Source organism: Salmo trutta, chromosome 14 (genome assembly GCF_901001165.1).
Source record: "Salmo trutta chromosome 14, fSalTru1.1, whole genome shotgun sequence".
Classification (NCBI taxonomy): Eukaryota; Metazoa; Chordata; class Actinopteri; order Salmoniformes; family Salmonidae; genus Salmo; species Salmo trutta.
The window spans coordinates 7,531,806-7,551,797 of record NC_042970.1 but is presented as its reverse complement, the minus strand read 5'-3'; the positions used below and the strand labels follow the sequence as shown (position 1 = coordinate 7,551,797).

At 43.9% G+C, this 19,992-nt stretch overlaps 1 protein-coding gene across 1 annotated transcript in view; it reads right to left on the bottom strand.

Moving 5' to 3' along the window:
* The window catches only part of itga7 (integrin, alpha 7), a 47,769-nt gene extending 28,031 nt beyond the window's left edge, over positions 1-19,738 (bottom strand). The window contains 12 exon segments of the mRNA XM_029774302.1: positions 816-931; positions 1,047-1,196; positions 2,363-2,532; positions 2,674-2,735; positions 2,918-3,144; positions 3,235-3,323; positions 4,919-5,112; positions 7,237-7,405; positions 7,408-7,443; positions 15,664-15,795; positions 17,071-17,326; positions 19,496-19,738. Of these exon segments, the coding sequence (XP_029630162.1) occupies positions 816-931; positions 1,047-1,196; positions 2,363-2,532; positions 2,674-2,735; positions 2,918-3,144; positions 3,235-3,323; positions 4,919-5,112; positions 7,237-7,405; positions 7,408-7,443; positions 15,664-15,795; positions 17,071-17,326; positions 19,496-19,729 (1,835 nt within the window). The 5' untranslated portion in view covers positions 19,730-19,738.
* Between the last annotated feature and the right edge of the window lie 254 nt (positions 19,739-19,992).

The following is a 19,992-nucleotide window of genomic DNA, read 5'->3' as shown; positions in this document are numbered from 1 at the left end:
ATTTATAAACCGGGTGGTTCAAGCCCTGAATCCTGGGTATAACAAACACTTATTTTTACTGCTCTAATTACATTGGTAAACAGTTTATAATAGCAATAAGGCACCTCAGGGGTTTGTGGTATATGGCCAATATACCACGGCTAAGGGCTGTATCCAGGCACTACGTGTTGCGTCGTACGTTAGAACAGCCCTTAGCTGTGGTTTATTGGCCATATACCACAAACCCCTCGTTCATTATTAAATACACAGAGGAAGAGAAGAAGAGAACAGCGGTTCTCCCCCAAAAATAAACTTTTTAAAGCAACTCAGTACGGCTTTAAATTAACTCTTGAAAGTTGTAATAGTAGAAAGAACAAGGTGACTTTTAGTAGATGACATTTAGGGGACATCATCAGTTCCTCTTGTCATGTCAGTCATTGGGTAGTACATCATCAGTTCCTCTTGTCATGTCAGTCATTGTGTAGTACATCATCAGTCATGTCAGTCATTGTGTAGTACATCATCAGTTCCTCTTGTCATGTCAGTCATTGGGTAGTACATCATCAGTTCCTCTATAGAGAACTATGGATAACTGGTCAGTCATGTTCAGATTAACTAGTCGATAGATATTGTTGTCATTTTTTACATGAATACACATTAGACATGGCACAATGTGTAGAATTGCAGGAAATAAACTTTACATCAACAAAATTCTCTCCACCAACAAGAAGGGTGTGAACAGTCTGGACAGTGTTTGTACCCATAGAAATAGACATGGTGCGTGCCTGGATATGAGAGGGGGATTAGGGAATATATAAATGCGTATTCCTACTAACTTTGGCAGAGGGGTGAAGAGGTCAGAGGTTATAAATCGGGTTCCAAACTGGTACGTCAACTTCAGGTTGCTCTGACAGATATTATCATCACCACAGCCTTCCCTCAGGAAATTCACCTGCAACATATCAGACAGACTTGAGATAAAGGCAAAGACATTATTTTATTTTTTATTTTTTTTAAATAGTCACTATAGGACTGATGAAAGTTGATCTTGTTGGTGTGGAACTGACCTCAGAGTGCAGGGTGTTGGAGGGGGTAACACCCAGTACGGGAGGCAGTGTGTGTTGTTCCTCTGGGTTAGTGTCTGAGGAGAACATGGGGGGTTTGATAGTGTGGGTGATGGTCAGGGTGATGGGACGCAGCTTGTCACGGATATTCTCCTGCACCGGAAAGAATGATTCAACCATTTTTTTTCAATGAGATTACATTATATGGAAGTCAATTGGCATCTATCTACAAATTATATTTGGAGTTTATGACTATAGCGGACCTGGGTTTAAATAATGTTTATTTTCATTCAGGATTTATTGAACTTTTCAGTGTGCTATTCTTTTCATCAGTTCTGACAGATAAGCAAAATAAAGCACATCTGAAACTCTATTTCTTCCCAGGGTTGGAACACTATACAACATCTAAAACAACAGAGCTTTGACAACAACAACAACACAAAACAATAACACCAACACCAACACCAACAACACCAACAACAACAACATCAACAACAACAACACCAACACCAACACCAACAACAACACAAAACAACAACACCACCAACTCCAACAACAACACAAAACAACAACAACACCAACACCAACACCAACACCAACAACAACGCCAACACAAAACAACAACGCCAACAACACAACAACACCAACAACAACACCAACAACAACAACACAACGCCAACACAAAACAACAACAACAACAACACAACAACACCAACAACAACACCAACAACAACAACACAACGACAACACAAAACAACAACAACAACAACACAACAACACCAACAACAACACCAACAACAACAACACAACGCCAACACAAAACAACAACAACAACGCCAACACAAAACAACAACGCCAACACAAAACAACAACAACAACAACACAACAACACCAACAACAACACCAACACAAAACAACAACAACACCAACACCAACAACAACACACCAAACACAACAACAACACCAACAACACCAACAACAACACCAACACAAAACAACAACAACACCAACACCAACAACAACACACCAAACACAACAACAACACCAACAACAACGCCAACACAAAACAACAACACAACAACACCAACAACACAACAACACCAACAACACAAAACAACAACAACAACAACAACACAACAACACCAACAACACAAAACAACAACAACAACACAAAACAACACAACAACACCAACAACACAAAACAACAACAACATCAACCACAACACCACAAAAACACACCAAACACAACAACAACACAACAACAACACAACAACAAACACAATAACAACAAGCATCAGTTCTCGACTGTCAGCCCTTACGTGTAGTTGGAAGGTGGCACTCCGGCAGGCGAGATGGCGTTGGCCCTTCAGCTCCACCTCATCAGTGTGTGTGTACTCTGCCTCCTGTGCACTCCGACCCAGGAAGCGAACACGGTGGGGCAGGCCCAGCTTCCTGCGCTCGGTGTCAGCCTCGAAGACTAGGACCAGAGCTACACGGGAGGGACAGAGGGAGGGGAAATGTCAGCACACCAGGAAACAGCTCAGTTCATTTGAAGCACAGAGTGACTGGAGTAACAAATATCATTCAACAAAGAAAAAAAGAAGTGTTTCTAAACAGAGGTGTAACTTACTGATGTCTGGTGAGTATGATTCTGGATATGCAGTATAGCTGAAGCACACTTTGACCTCCACACTAATGACAGAAAACAACAGAGTTGACAGAGGCCTGTTTCAATTCTCAACAGCAGAAACAATATAGCCTGGTTGCCAGTCTTTTTCTGCTTTCACTAACTCCTTCACGGTTAGCAGAAGGTGAAAAGAAGACTGGCAACCAGGCTATATGAACACACAAGAAGAAAAGTGAATGCAACCTACCACACTCCGTCTCTCCCCTTGCAGTTGTGTTGCTCCAAGTCAATATACTGCTGAGGTTCAATGAACACGTCCCGGATCACATGAATGACCGGGTGAGACCTGTACAGAACCATCTTATCACCGAGAGAACCTACTGCCAGGTCAGGGTACAAGTTCCCATCGATGTCCAGGCCGCCTGAGATGGAGTAGCCAAACCGTTTCACCCCCTCGTTCACTCCGTCCAGAATCTGAGAGGGTAGAGTATAAACTAATGTAAATTATCGGAGAGGGTAAATGGGGTGGACAATATAGCTTTTCGTATGAATTAAAATTCTCACCTGTGCAGGCTTGGTGTCGATGCCTGAAGACGAGCCTCGGTAGATGAACACTTTGCCATCTCCATCAAACGGAGCCCCCACAGCGATGTCTGGACAGATACACAGATTGACATACATTAGATATAAACTCCTGAATCCAGCCCCTGTGGGCCGTTCTGGCTTCCTTTACTGGCAACGGCAGTATGCAGGATTTATGATTTCTATAAGGAGAGTTGATGTTTCAACAATCGCTATATAGTTAAATAAAGGTTAAATAAATAAATGCATTTTAAAAGATGTCTGAAATTATACACTATTTTCTATATAGCGCATGACTTTTGACCAGGGACCATAGGACTCCAGGGACCATAGGGCTCCAGGGACCATAGGGCTCCAGAGACCATAGGGCTCCAGGGACCATAGGGCTCCAGGGTCCATAGGGCTCCAGGGTCCATAGGGCTCCAGGGTCCATAGGGCTCCAGGGACCATAGGGCTCCAGGGTCCATAGGGCTCCAGGGTCCATAGGGCTCCAGGGACCATAGGGCTCCAGGGTCCATAGGGCTCCAGGGTCCATAGGGCTCCAGAGACCATAAGGCTCCAGGGACCATAGGGCTCCAGGGACCATAGGGCTCCAGGGACCATAGGGCTCCACATAGGGCTCCACATAGGGCTCCACATAGGGCTCCACATAGGGCTCCACATAGGACTCCAGGTACCAAAGGACTCCAGGTACCATAGGACTCCAGGTATTATAGGGCTCCAGGGTCCATAGTGCTCCAGGGACCATAGGGCTCCAGGGACCATAGGACTCCAGGTATTATAGGGCTCCAGGGTCCATAGGGCTCCAGGGACCATAGGGCTCTGGTCAAAATTAGTGCACTACATAGGGAATAGGGTGCCTTTTGGGACACAGATAATACAGTACCGGTCAAAAGATTGCGCACACCTTCCCATTCAAGGGTTTTTCTTTATTTTTTGACTATTTTCCACATTGTAGAATAATAGTGAAGACATCAAAACTATGAAATAACACATATGGAATCATGTAGTAAGCAAAACAAAGTGTTAAACAAATCAAATGTCACGTCCTGACCATAGTAAGATGTTATTTTCTATGGTAGAGTAGGTCAGGGCGTGACAGGGGGTGTTTTTCTATGTTTTCTATTTCTATGTTCATGTTCTAGTTTTGTATTTCTATGTTGGTTTTGTTTAGGATGATCTCCAATTAGAGGCAGCTGGTCCTCGTTGTCTCTAATTGGAGATCATACTTAAGTAGGGGTTTTGTCCACCTTGGTTTGTGGGAGATTATCTTTGAGTCAGTGTATGGTTCACCTCTGTGTCAGGTTTTTTTTTTTTTTTTTTGTCATTCAGTTTATTTGTGTATGGCGTAGTTTCACAGTGTACATAAAATGTGCAACGACACACATGCTGCACTTTGGTCCGCTTCTCCTTACGACAACCGTGACATCGAAATATGTTTTATTTTTGAGATTCTTCAAAGTAGCCACCCTTTGCCATGATGACAGCTTCGCACACATTATTCTATAATGTAGAAAATTGTAAATATAAAGAAAACCCCTTGAATGAGCAGGTGTGTCCAAACTTTTGACTGGTACTGTATGTTTGAACAGTTTCTCAGTCCCCTCTGTCGATTGTAAATGAATGCACTTTAAATAAAGTTGAACTTGACCGAGTCAGTCCTCACCATCATATCCGTCCCGGTCCAGGTCTCCCACGTTGTTGACGGTCAGTCCAAACATGGAGTCATGAGTTCCGTTGAGCCTGATTGGCTGAGCGTACTCCCAGTTACCGAATCGGTTGAGGAAGATGTACACAGCACCTCCGATCTCTGTCTTCCTGTCAAAATAGTTGGGCGCTCCCACTATCAGGTCTGTCCAGCTGAGAGAGAGGACAGGGAGTTTGAAGTTTTACAAATTATTTGAATTCAATCACTTTCTTGACAGCATTCCTTTCCATTTTAACAAAACTTTCCAAACATGTTTGGTCAGAAAGTTACTTTTTAGACCTGAATGCTAAAACATTTAGTCATTTTGCATACCCCAACATACCATGAGACATGTTCATCACTTGAAAAGATGAAAGGTTGAGTTTGATATCATTTAAAAGCTTACGAACAGGGTTGTCAAACTATTGTATTATTTCTTAAAATAAAGAAATTATGTTATTTTTAAACCTTTAACATAAATTATCTAAAAACGTCTAAACTCCTATATTTTCATATTCGCTGATGTTGTTGCTTATAACCTATTTCACATCATCTAAGGTTTTTTGTTTTGTGGTTCCACCATCGGTTGAGAGGGACACAACATGTTCTTTAATGCAAGGTGGGTGTCATTTCAATCATAGATATAGAATGGATAGAATGGACCTATAGTCAGAACACTGCAATTTAGCTGGTACACCATTTAAATGTAAATTGAACTGAAATAACATTTTGTGAAACATCACAGCACAGTTGAAAAAAGATATGTCTAATAGAAAAATGTAAACTGGATGGTGTTCCGGATGGTGTTTAAACTGGATGGTGTTCCGAATGGTGTTTAAACTGGATGGTGTTCTGGATGGTGTTTAAACTGGATGGTTTTCTGGATGGTGTTTAAATTGGATGGTGTTCTGGATGGTGTTTAAACTGGATGGTGTTCTGGATGGTGTTTAAACTGGATGGTGTTATGGATGGTGTTTAAACTGGATGGTGTTTAAACTGGATGGTGTTCCAGATGGTGTTTAAACTGGATGGTGTTTAAATTGGATGGTGTTCTGGATGGTGTTTAAACTGGATGGTGTTTAAATTGGATGGTGTTCTGGATGGTGTTTAAACTGGATGGTGTTTAAACTGGATGGTTTTCTGGATGGTGTTTAAAATGGATGGTGTTTTGGATGGTGTTCTGGATGGTGTTTTATCTGGATGGTGTTTAAACTGGATGGTGTCCTGGATGGGTTTTAAAATGGATGGTGTTCTGGATGGTGTTCTGGATGGTGTTTAAACTGGATGGTGTTTAAACTAGATGGTGTTCAGGATGGTGTTTAAACTCTATGGTGTTCAGGATGGTGTTTAAACTGGATGGTGTTTAAACTAGATGGTGTTCAGGATGGTGTTTAAATTGGATGGTGTTTCAACTGGATGGTGTTTAAATTGGATGGTGTTTAAACTGGATGGTGTTCTGGATGGTGTTTAAACTGGATGGTGTTTAAACTGGATGGTGTTTAAACTGGATGGTGTTCAGGATGGTGTTTAAATTGGATGGTGTTTAAACTGGATGGTGTTCAGGATGGTGTTTAAATTGGATGGTGATCAGACATAGATGGGAGGGGTTGAGGTTGAGGGAAGCTGAATGCTAGAAGATAACTAATGTAAAATATACTGTGTCCGTAAAATGTATATAGTATGTATAAGCTGGAAGTAAGCGCCTAAGTGTTATTGTCCATTAGTTTACTCCAAATAGGGGACGGGTGGTAGGGTTAGGGGAAAGAACAACGTTGATTCGATCAGTGTGTGTGACCAGTAGGTATTCCCATTCAAGTAAAGATGATCTGATTTCTGGTACCATTTGGTACATTTATCAGCCAAAACATGACACCCACCCTGTATTCAAGATGGCCGGCACAACACAAAAGCCTTAGATAATATAAAATAGGGTCTAAGCTACAATAAATGTGAATATACCGTATTTTTTTATCCTGGGTTTTGCAACCTTTACTTACCCATCACTGTTGAGCCATGGTTACCGTGCCTACAGACTATCTGTGTACATTTACATTTTTTACATTTTAGTCATTTAGCAGACACTCTTATCCAGAGCGACTTACAGTAGTGAATGCATACATTTCATACAATTTCATACATTTTTTTCTGTGCTGGCCCCCCGTGGGAATCGAACCCACAACCCTGGTGTTGCAAACACCATGCTCTACCAACTGAGCTACAGGGAAGGCCATGTGTATGCAGTTCCTGTACACTGCTATCAATAGTAGCAGTAGACATGCAGCAGATGTGACTCTCACCCATCACTGTTGAGATCAGCCGTGGCCACAGAGTACCCAAAGGAAGAACCCAGCTCCTCTCCCCACAGAATGTGCTGTGGCACCAGGCGGTACACGTTGTCTTTACGCAGTAGCACCACCGCTCCCGTGTGATTGGCTCGCGGCGCCCCTGCCACGAAGGTCAGCTCCCATGGCTCATTATGTCGTTAGCAGAGTCCACCGAGAAACCTGGAGCAAGGCATCATGGGATAACAGTTATTAGAAGTAGACTGTGTGTGTGTGTGTGTGTGTGTGTGTGTGTGTGTGTGTGTGTGTGTGTGTGTGTGTGTGTGTGTGTATGTGTGTGTATGTGTATGTGTATGTGTGTGTGTGTGTGTGTGTGCGTGTGTACTGTATATAGACCATAGACTCTCTCTAAGCTCATCTCCTTTAGTGTTCTCTCATCCTTGTTGCAATAAAATGTAGCCTAAGTGGCTATTGATTTAATGGAAAACACATGATGAGTGTAATGTCCCTCAGTTTGTAGTGAAGGGAGGGACGAGCTGCCCTCCTCCCTGTCAGTGAGAGCGGTGTGTGTGTGTCTGTCTGTCTGTGTTTATCTTCTCCTACATACAGAGATAAAGACTAGGCCCATGTGTGTGGTAGGACGACTAGGCCCATGTGTGTGGTAGGAAGACTAGGCCCATGTGTGTGGTAGGAAGACTAGGCCCATGTGTGTGGTAGGAAGACTAGGCCCATGTGTGTGGTAGGAAGAGAAACATGAGGTCTTTGCAGATCTCTTGTGTTACTATGATGCAGCAGATGTTGCTGCTCAGGAAGCAAGTAAACAGAGCAGTCTAGCGTTCATCTTGCTTCTACTTCAGCGGGATTTACTCCCTCAGGAATGTGAGGGGTGTGTCTGCATACAAATCAGGTACAGTGAAATAATGAAATACTGAAATACTGAAATAGAGAAAGAAGAGGGAATTGAACGTGCATGTGGTGTGAAAATGTAACTTTGTTTCAACAAGCTGTGTGAAAAAATATCAGATATAAATCAAATAATAAAAAAAAAAAAGTAAAACAGGCAAACACACTAAACATGTTTATTTATTTACTATGTTCCAGTTCAACATGCGGTGGTGTGAGAGGGAGAAGAGAGGAAAGGTTTGGCAGTGACCTGCGTTAGTCCAGGTTCAACATGCAGGGAGACGCTCAAAAACAAACACAGAGACAGCGGCTGTGTCTGAAAACATTACTAGCCATCAAATCCTTGGAAACAACGACAGAGAAATAAAACGATGTGACAGCTAGTGACATTTTCAAAACAGACACAAAGACAGACTAAAGCATCTCGTAGACAAACAGACAAATACTGAGCAGCTCCAGGGAGACAGGTGTGTGGAATAATACGGTTTGAATTGTGAACCAGTAAAAAAAGGCATAAATACCACAGAAGTCATATCACAACTCCAGTAAGGCTTTTTAATCAGGCTTTTAGTGAAGGATTTACCACACAGTTTCCCTTTCACGCAGCAGTCTGATTCGCTCTTTCTTTGACTCTGAAGTCCAATCTTCTATGTAAAAGCTATAAAAGGGAACCGAGGCTTTGTCCTGTTATGTTTTTAAAAGCGAAAAAACTGGGGTCCAACGGGTTGGGGAATGTGGCCCCTGAGGAAAGACATCAAACACAGTTGTGTTGTGCAGCTGTGAAAAAAAGTGTCAAGCCTCACGGTTTTAAAGCTTATGTTAGGTTAGAGACTATGTGTTAAAAATACAATAAAAAAAAAGCTACATAGCCCTAGAATCAACTGAAAGCTGAAATCTGAATGGATCTAACTATATATTGTTGCTGCTTTACTTACATTATCTGATTGCATATTTTATCAGTAGTTTTCAATGTGGGGTTTTCTTTTAAAGGAACATCATGTGTGTCAGATATATTTTTTTAAATCTCGAAAACTGACATTTCACTTTTCATTGGCTGTATTTATATTGGCAGGAACTGTGGAAAAACTGGGCCTGACTGAGCAGTTGACTGGGCTGGGCTCCCTATCCAACGATAATCTGATTTAGTGGCTACGATCTTAGGAGAAACACAGTGCAAAACTGCTGCTGCTGGCTACTCACTGAATAATATCAATCACTCAGTCGAGAGACTAGGGGCCAGTTTCCCAAACACATATTATGAAGGCCAGTCCAGGACTAAGAAGTATTTTCAAGAGACTCTCCGTTAAGCATATGCTTCTAAGTCCAGAACTAGTAATATCACTACTGTCTATAAATAACCAGTAATAACACTACTGTCTATAAATAACCAGTAATAACACTACTGTCTATAAATAACCAGTAATAACACTACTGTCTGTCTATAAATAACCAGTAATAACACTACTATCTGTCTATAAATAACCAGTAATAACACTACTGTCTGTCTGTCTATAAATAACCAGTAATAACACTACTGTCTGTCTGTCTATAAATAACCAGTAATATCACTACTGTCTATAAATAACCAGTAATAACACTACTGTCTATAAATAACCAGTAATAACACTACTGTCTATAAATAACCAGTAATAACACTACTGTCTATAAATAACCAGTAATAACACTACTGTCCGTCTATAAATAACCAGTAATAACACTACTGTCTGTCTATAAATAACCAGTAATAACACTACTGTCCGTCTATAAATAACCAGTAATAACACTACTGTCTGTCTATAAATAACCAGTAATAACACTACTGTCTGTCTATAAATAACCAGTAATAACACTACTGTCTGTCTATAAATAACCAGTAATAACACTAGTGTCTGTCTATAAATAACCAGTAATAACACTACTGTCTGTCTATAAATAACCAGTAATAACACTACTGTCTGTCTATAAATAACCAGTAATAACACTACTGTCTGTCTATAAATAACCAGTAATAACACTACTGTCTGTCTATAAATAACCAGTAATAACACTACTGTCCGTCTATAAATAACCAGTAATAACACTACTGTCTGTCTATAAATAACCAGTAATAACACTACTGTCCGTCTATAAATAACCAGTAATAACACTACTGTCTGTCTATAAATAACCAGTAATAACACTACTGTCTGTCTATAAATAACCAGTAATAACACTAGTGTCTGTCTATAAATAACCAGTAATAACACTACTGTCTGTCTATAAATAACCAGTAATAACACTACTGTCTGTCTATAAATAACCAGTAATAACACTACTGTCTGTCTATAAATAGCCAGTAATAACACTACTGTCTGTCTATAAATAACCAGTAATAACACTACTGTCTGTCTATAAATAACCAGTAATAACACTACTGTCCGTCTATAAATAACCAGTAATAACACTGCTGTCCGTCTATAAATAACCAGTAATAACACTACTGTCTGTCTATAAATAACCAGTAATATCACTACTGTCTGTCTATAAATAACCAGTAATAACACTAGTGTCTGTCTATAAATAACCAGTAATAACACTAGTGTCTGTCTATAAATAACCAGTAATAACACTACTGTCTGTATGTCTATAAATAACCAGTAATAACACTACTGTCTGTCTATAAATAACCAGTAATAACACTACTGTCTGTCTGTCTATAAATAACCAGTAATAACACTACTGTCTGTCTATAAAGAACCAGTAATAACACTACTGTCTGTCTATAAATAACCAGTAATAACACTACTGTCTCTTAGTAAGCGTGCATAGCTCCATATGTATGTCCAGTCATTATGTCATTTGGTTAGAGGATCAGGATCGATGGAGGCATGCGGCCAGTTAGATGTGAGGGGTCAAAGGTTATAATGGGCATTAAGGAAGTGGAGGAGGAGTGATCATTATGGAGAAGGGATAAGGCTTCTCTAATGGAACCCTAGTCCTTATATAGTGCAATACGTTTGACAAGGGTCCATAACACTCTGGTAAAAAGTACTGCTATATATAGGCAATAGGATTCCATATGGGACATAGTCTCGTTGGTTTGTATAGAGGAGGAGGATGTGAATAAAGAGATTTACAGGTTTGATGGGAACAATCGATCCTATGGGAACAATCGATCCGCCGGACAGAACGTTATTGGTTAGAGTCCATTAGCCATCTAAAAAGGGAATGAGCCAGTATCTACGTATACAAGGACTGCTGAGTTTAAACTACACCTTCAAATGAAGACCCTCTGAAGGCTCTGTTCCTATGACCTTCACTGGAACACCGTTACTATAGGAACTGTATTACATGGTGATACATTAACATGGTGATCTCAGAACACTTTGTTCACTGGGAGATTTGTCTTTCTAAACTCTGCTTTGCTTACTTCTTTCATATCGAAAAACCTTTATTTACTTAGAAAAGTTACTTGTATCTACTAAATGTAGGTAATAATGTAGCCATAGAACCAGTGGTGGATTTATGTTTAGGCGACATGGGCAGCCGCCCAGGGTGGCACGGGGCGCCCGCACAAAAAAAAAATTGGAATGGTGACATTTGCACGATCGGTTTTCTATCGCTCATTTGCGCTTCACGTCAATGATATCATGTCACCGTGTGGGACTGTGGGTCAATTAACCTTGTTGGAGTGGGCGCCCTGATTCTAGTTTGTGTGGTAGGCAGGCCTGGGAAGGTCTCCCACTCAGAAGTACGGGATGGGCGGGGTAGGTTGACCTCAGGTCTCCCCACTGGAAGCCCGAGGTCTGGAGAGCAGGGGAATCTATCAAATAACGCACCTCTAACTTTGTAAAGTACTAATGCAATTGGTAAAATCAGTCACACTATGAAATGCTACCAAATAAACCACAATTCATTCATAATACTGTGAATATATAGTTTCACAGACATATTGTTGCATTTTCTTCTGGTTTGTGTGAAATCATTAAGAATATTATAAAACCAGTCTGCACACCACCAAGGTGTCTTGACTCTTGGTTGACAGTGTTGGGGGATGGGTAATGAATTGATGCTTGAGTGCCAAATAAACACAAATTTGTTTCTATTTGACTTTGTTACTTTTTTAAAAATATTTATGAGTCTTATTTTTGTATATATTTATATTGTTTTAAATGTTATGATTATTTATTTGTGTTGTTCCAAATGTCTGAATAGAAATTACAGTTAGTGGAGAATGGTGCGAACCCCCCGCCGAAGAGTGGGGTTTTGCCCACGGAGCCATACAAGCTAGAACCACCACTGCATAGAACCACCACTGCATAGAACCACCACTGCATAGAACCACCACTGCATAGAACCACCACTGCATAGAACCGCCACTGCATAGAACCACCACCAAGGAACCCTGGACAGCTCCAGTCCACTACACTATACAGACTGACAGACTGACAGGCTTTACAGACCACTACACCATACAGACTGACAAACTGACAGGCTTTACAGACCACTACACCATACAGACTGACAGACTGTAACACAGAGAGAAATGCAGACCAGAAAGGGGTCAAATATACATAGATTATACCCAGGTTTTACAGTAGAGAAGGGCTAGCAGCGAGCACACAAACAACACAGGGGTTAAGGGTAGATGGGAGAGTCAGGGTAAACCAACACAGGGGGTAAGGGTAGATGGGAGAGTCAGGGTAATTCAACACAGGGGTTAAGGGTAGATGGGAGAGTCAGGGTAAACCAACACAGGGGGTTAAGGGTAGATGGGAGAGTCAGGGTAAACCAACACAGGGGTTGAGGGTAGATGGGAGAGTCAGATTAATTCAACACAGGGGTTAAGGGTAGATGGGAGAGTCAAGGCAAACCAACACAGGGGGTAAGGGTAGATGGGAGAGTCAGGGCAAACCAACACAGGGGGTAAGGGTAGATGGGAGAGTCAGGGTAAACCAACACAGGGGATAAGGGAGAGTCAGGGTAAACCAACACAGGGGTTAAGGGTAGATGGGAGAGTCAGGGTAATTCAACACAGGGGTTAAGGGTAGATGGGAGAGTCAAGGCAAACCAACACAGGGGGTAAGGGTAGATGGGAGAGTCAGGGTAAACCAACACAGGGGATAAGGGAGAGTCAGGGTAAACCAACACAGGGGGTAAGGGAGAGTCAGGGTAATCCAACACAGGGGTTAAGGGTAGATGGGAGAGTCAAGGCAAACCAACACAGGGGGTAAGGGTAGATGGGAGAGTCAGGGCAAACCAACACAGGGGTTAAGGGTAGATGGGAGAGTCAGGGTAATCCAACACAGGGGTTAAGGGTAGATGGGAGAGTCAGGGTAAACCAACACAGGGGGTAAGGGTAGATGGGAGAGTCAGGGTAATCCAACACAGGGGGTTGAGGGTAGATGGGAGAGTCAGGGTAATCCAACACAGGGGTTAAGGGTAGATGGGAGAGTCAGGGTAAATCTACAGTGTGTTAAGGGTAGATGGGAGAGTCAGGGTAAATCTACAGTGTGTTAAGGGTAGACAGGAGAGTCAGGGTAAATCTACAGTGTGTTAAGGGTAGATGGGAGAGTCAGGGTAAATCTACAGTGTGTTAAGGGTAGACGGGAGAGTCAGGGTAAATCTACAGTGTGTTTCACTCCCAGCTACAAACCTAAGTAGCTATTTTGAGCTACGTCCTCAAACATGGGCCAGTTGGAGTGTGGCTCCAGAGTTTTGTACACCAGCGCATCTTCATCAGGACTAGCCATGAACAAGAGCCCTGAGGCCCGGGAGAGAGGAAGAGGAAGGAGAGGGGGGGAGTGGAGGAGTGGAGGAGAGGTGGTGAGGTGGAACAGGGTGACAAAGAGAGAGAGGGAGATGGAGAGAGAGAGTGCAGGTGAGAAAGAACTGTGCTGTGATTGTGTGTGTGTGTGTTCTTCTTCCTGGTATTGCAGTGGTATGTGGGTAAACCACTGGTACGCAACAGAAGGACGACAAGACTGACTCACACTGGACCCAGAATTAGATCTGTTTGTGCTTTTAGCCAACTTCTCACGTACTGTATGGCATTGGCATGACAGCAGAGTAGTTCGCTAAAGGATAAGCTGATATGGGACCAGTCTATAACAGGCCCTGATGACTGTGAGATAATAATATTCCAATTGTCTTGAGTGTTATTCTATTGTCGTATTTCTCACCCATGATTGGCCCATTCATGCGTAGCTACTTCATGTGGTAAAGCATTCAGAATATTGAGGTGTAGTGGAGCTGCCTAAGGACAGGTCAGGGATGGCCCCTACGGACAGGTCAGGGATGGGCCCTAAGGACAGGTCAGGGAGAGCCCCTACAGACAGGTCAGGAAGGGCCCCTATGGACAGGTCAGGGATGGGCCCTAAGGACAGGTCAGGGATGGGCCCTAAGGACAGGTCAGGGAGAGCCCCTACAGACAGGTCAGGAAGGGCCCCTATGGACAGGTCAGGGATGGGCCCTAAGGACAGGTCAGGGATGGTCCCTACGGACACGTCAGGGATGGCCCCTACGGACAGATCAAGGATGGCCCCTAAGGACAGGTCAGGGATGGCCCCTACGGACAGGTCAGGGATGGCCCCTACGGACAGGTCAGGGAGAGCCCCTAAGGACAGGTCAGGGATGGCCCCTACAGACAGGTCAGGGATGGGCCCTAAGGACAGGTCAGGGATGGCCCCTAAGGACAGGTCAGGGATGGCCCCTAAGGACAGGTCAGGGAGAGCCCCTATGAACAGGTCAGGGAGAGCCCCTAAGGACAGGTCAGGAAGGTGCTCTACAGACAGGTCAGGAAGGGGCCCTACAGACAGGTCAGGGAGGGCCCCTAAGGACAGGTCAGGAAGGTGCTCTACGGACAGGACAGGGAGGGGCTTTACGGACAGGTCAGGGAGGGCCCCTAAGGACAGGTCATGGATAGCCCCTAAGGACAGGTCCGGGATGGGCCCTACGGACAGGTCAGGGATGGCCCCTACAGACAGGTCAGGGATGGGCCCTAAGGACAGGTCAGGGATGGGCCCTACGGACAGGTCAGGGATGGGCCCTACGGACAGGTCAGGGATGGCCCCTACGGACAGGTCAGGGAGGGGCCCTACGGACAGGTCTGGGAGTGCCCCTACGGACAGGTCAGGGATGGCCCCTACGGACAGGTCAGGAAGGGGCTCTACGGACAGGTCAGGGAGGGCCCCTAAGGACAGGTCAGGGATGGGCCCTACGGACAGATCAGGCAGGGGTCCTACGGACAGGTCAGGGATGGCCCCTACAGACAGGTCAGGAAGGGGCCCTACAGACAGGTCAGGGAGGGCCTCTACGGACAGGTCAGGGAGGGGCCTTACGGACAGGTCAGGGAGGGCCCCTACGGACAGGTCAGGCAGGGGCCCTACGGACAGGTCAGGGAGGGCCCCTACGGACAGGTATTTATTTTGGGTACAGTGTGCCGTCAGTCTTCCCTGGCCCTCTCTCCTTTCCTGTTCTGTGCCCAGTGATCTCCAGTGAGACAGGACAGCAGGCTAGCAGCAATGTGAGAGGAGCAGCAGAGGGCAGGGACGATCCTACCCAGGTAACTATGGTAGGGAACTGGGATCAGCTGAGCGTTCAGCTGTTTCTCATCCGCCACCTCATAAGGCCCGTCGTCATAGAAACCAAGATCCAACAGTGTCTGGTTGAGCAGCTGGACACGCATCTCTCCTGGAAAGAACAGAGTTATAGGACACAGACAGACAGACAGACAGACAGACAGACAGACAGACAGACAGACAGACAGACAGACAGACAGACAGACAGACAGACAGAAACACAGAGACAGACAGAAACACAGACAGACAGACAGACAGACAGACAGACAGACAGACAGACAGACAGACAGACAGACAGACAGACAGACAGACAGACAGACAGACAGACAGACAGACAGACAGACATGCGTACACACACAACACACATGCACAGACAAGCACCCCCCCTCCCCCATACACACACACACACACACACACACACACACACACACACACACACACACACACACACACAGTCAAGCACCCACCACACACACAAAGAGAGAGACAACTCCCTCACATAAACACACAGATATCCACTGGATACAGTCATCTCTGGGGTTACACAATGCTAATGTCAAGTACCATATCATGTAATCGTTACTCCACCTAAGGCCTGTATAACATATGATACAGTGATCCATAATTCATATTGATCACTGATGTCTCATAATGATCAGCCCAATAACTAACTGCTGGGAATCAATTATTTTGATCCATCAGTATGACTACTAAGGCCAATCAGTATATTGGTTAGCTTTATAAATCAATGATTTGTCCAAGGATAGAAATACCATTTTATGAAAAACTGAATTATGACTTTTGGGTATTTTTTAAAATATGGTTATTTCTAATGATCTGCTGTTTGACCTGTTTCTCTGAGCGTGAGCCCAGCTAGATAATGCCACCAATATACTGATTGGCCTTAGTAGTTATACTGACAGATCAAAGTAATTGATTCCCAGCAGTTAGTTATTGGGCTGATTGATGGAACTGTCATTATGAGACGTCAGTGATCAATATGAATTATGGATCACTGTATCGTATGTTATACTGATTGATGGAACTGTCATTATGAGACATCAGTGATCAATATGAATTATGAATCACTGTATCGTATGTTATACTGATTGATGGAACTGTCATTATGAGACATCAGTGATCAATATGAGTTATGAATCACTGTATCGTATGTTATACTGACTGATCCATTTAGTGATCAGGGGTCTATTGGTGAGGTTGGTTTTCTCTTCCTAACTATATTCTCTCTTTTATTACACCACAGTTCAGGTCGAAAACACCTCTGACAACAAGCTTCGATTTTTTTTGGTGTGAACTATCATTTTGCAAGGCACAGGTGTCAGTCCCCACTATTTAACCTTTATACAGGTTTGTAACGTCACCGTACCTTTCCAGTTATACGATCCTGGAGCGCCGAACATGATGAAGTTATTGTCTGGTGTGAAGGCGGCAGACAGGCCCTGCTGACAGAAACCAAACTGCTCGTGTCCCTGAGGTCGTCCCTCACAGAACTTCCACTCCCCTCCATCCAAATCATCCCTCTCTGTCAGGTCCTCACTCAGGACATAGCAACGACCGATAGGGTCCCGAGTCTCAGACGGCAGGCCCACGCGCTGACGCAGCTCATACAGGTGGGCACAGGTCTGTAGAGGGTTAGGGGTAGTACCATATCAGTCACTGGAAGAGACAGTCTACTACATTGCCCTAACAAGCAAAAAAAAGACATTAACTGCTAATTTGGTCTAAGATGAGTTAATATAATTTTTACTACATTAAATACATGCTTAATCACGTGGACAAGTATCCTGCCTCTATTGTATTGTGTTTTGGAGAAAATGGGGGTCATGTTAGCAGTAACTGCATAAAGTTACATTGAAACCAAGGTAAATAAAAGCCATTTTTCTCAGTTCCACGCTATGAGCAGTTACTGCCTTTTTGCTTGGTAGCAAAGTACAGACATAGTCTGGTCTCAGATCTGTTTGTGGGCACGTCTGGAGAGTCTGGCTACTGTAAGTAACTGGTAGAGACAGTCTACTACAGACATAGCCTGGTCTCAGATCTGTTTGTGGGCACGTCTGGAGAGTCTGGCTACTGTAAGTAACTGGTAGAGACAGTCTACTACAGACATAGCCTGATCTCAGATCTGTTTGTGGGCACGTCTGGAGAGTCTGGTTACTGTAAGTAACTGGTAGAGACAGTCTACTACAGACATAGCCTGGTCTCAGATCTGTTTGTGGGCACGTCTGGAGAGTCTGGCTACTGTAAGTAACTGGTAGAGACAGTCTACTACAGACATCGCCTGGTCTCAGATCTGTTTGTGGGCACGTCTGGAGAGTCTGGTTACTGTAAGTAACTGGTAGAGACAGTCTACTACAGACATAGCCTGGTCTCAGATCTGTTTGTGGGCACGTCTGGAGAGTCTGGCTACTGTAAGTAACTGGTAGAGACAGTCTACTACAGACATCGCCTGGTCTCAGATCTGTTTGTGGGCACGTCTGGAGAGTCTGGCTACTGTAAGTAACTGGTAGAGACAGTCTACTACAGACATCGCCTGATCTCAGATCTGTTTGTGGGCACGTCTGGAGAATCTGGTTACTGTAAGTAACTGGTAGAGACAGTCTACTACAGACATCGCCTGATCTCAGATCTGTTTGTGGGCACGTCTGGAGAGTCTGGCTACTGTAAGTAACTGGTAGAGACAGTCTACTACAGACATAGCCTGGTCTCAGATCTGTTTGTGGGCACGTCTGGAGAGTCTGGCTACTGTAAGTAACTGGTAGAGACAGTCTACTACAGACATCGCCTGATCTCAGATCTGTTTGTGGGCACGTCTGGAGAGTCTGGTTACTGTAAGTAACTGGTAGAGACAGTCTACTACAGACATAGCCTGGTCTCAGATCTGTTTGTGGGCACGTCTGGAGAGTCTGGCTACTGTAAGTAACTGGTAGAGACAGTCTACTACAGACATAGCCTGGTCTCAGATCTGTTTGTGGGCACGTCTGGAGAGTCTGGCTACTGTAAGTAACTGGTAGAGACAGTCTACTACAGACATAGCCTGGTCTCAGATCTGTTTGTGGGCACGTCTGGAGAGTCTGGTTACTGTAAGTAACTGGTAGAGACAGTCTACTACAGACATAGCCTGGTCTCAGATCTGTTTGTGGGCACGTCTGGAGAGTCTGGCTACTGTAAGTAACTGGTAGAGACAGTCTACTACACTACAGTACAGGTGGGCCCTGGTCTGGAGAGGGACAGGATCAGTAGCTGTACATTCTCAGCATTGGGCCCTGGTCTACTAACTACCATACAGACATAGTCTGGTCTACTAACTACCATACAGACATAGTCTGGTCTACTAACTACCATACAGACATAGTCTGGTCTACTAACTACCATACAGACATAGTCTGGTCTACTAACTACCATACAGACATAGTCTGGTCTACTAACTACCATACAGACATAGTCTGGTCTACTAACTACAGTACAGACATAGTCTGGTCTACTAACTACCATACAGACATAGTCTGGTCTACTAACTACCATACAGACATAGTCTGGTCTACTAACTACCATACAGACATAGTCTGGTCTACTAACTACCATACAGACATAGTCTGGTCTACTAACTACCATACAGACATAGCCTGGTCTACTAACTACCATACAGACATAGCCTGGTTCCAGATATGGTTGTGTGGTCTTGCCAACTCCTATGGTGCCATGGCAATAACCCTAGGAACACAAACTGATCTGGGACCAGGCCCCAGGCCACTACAGGCATGCTTAGTACCAGGAGTTTTTCCTTTCCTTACCACCACCTTTCCTCCAATCCCCTGGCTCTTGACTGTCACTCCTAGCCACTGGTTGTCCTTGCTCTCCCTGTCAAGGTTTACATCTCCATCGATGTCCACTCGCTCGCAGTCAAACTCCTCGCCTGTGATTGGACAGCGGTACAGGGCGCCAGTACGCTGTCTCCGCATGAAGCCCAGTCCTCTGTCCCGGGGAGCTCCCACCAGTATCCTGGAAGACACAACACAAGGGATCATTACTGGAAGACACAACACATCAGATCTTTACTGGAAGACAGATCTTTACTGGAAGATTACAACATATCAGATCTTTACTGGAAGATAACAACACAACAGATTATTACTGGAAGACACAACATATCAGATCTTTACTGGAGACAGATCTTTACTGGAAGATAACAACATATCAGATCTTTACTGGAAGACAGATCTTTACTGGAAGATACAACACAACAGATCTTTACTGGAAGATAACAACACAACAGATTATTACTGGAAGA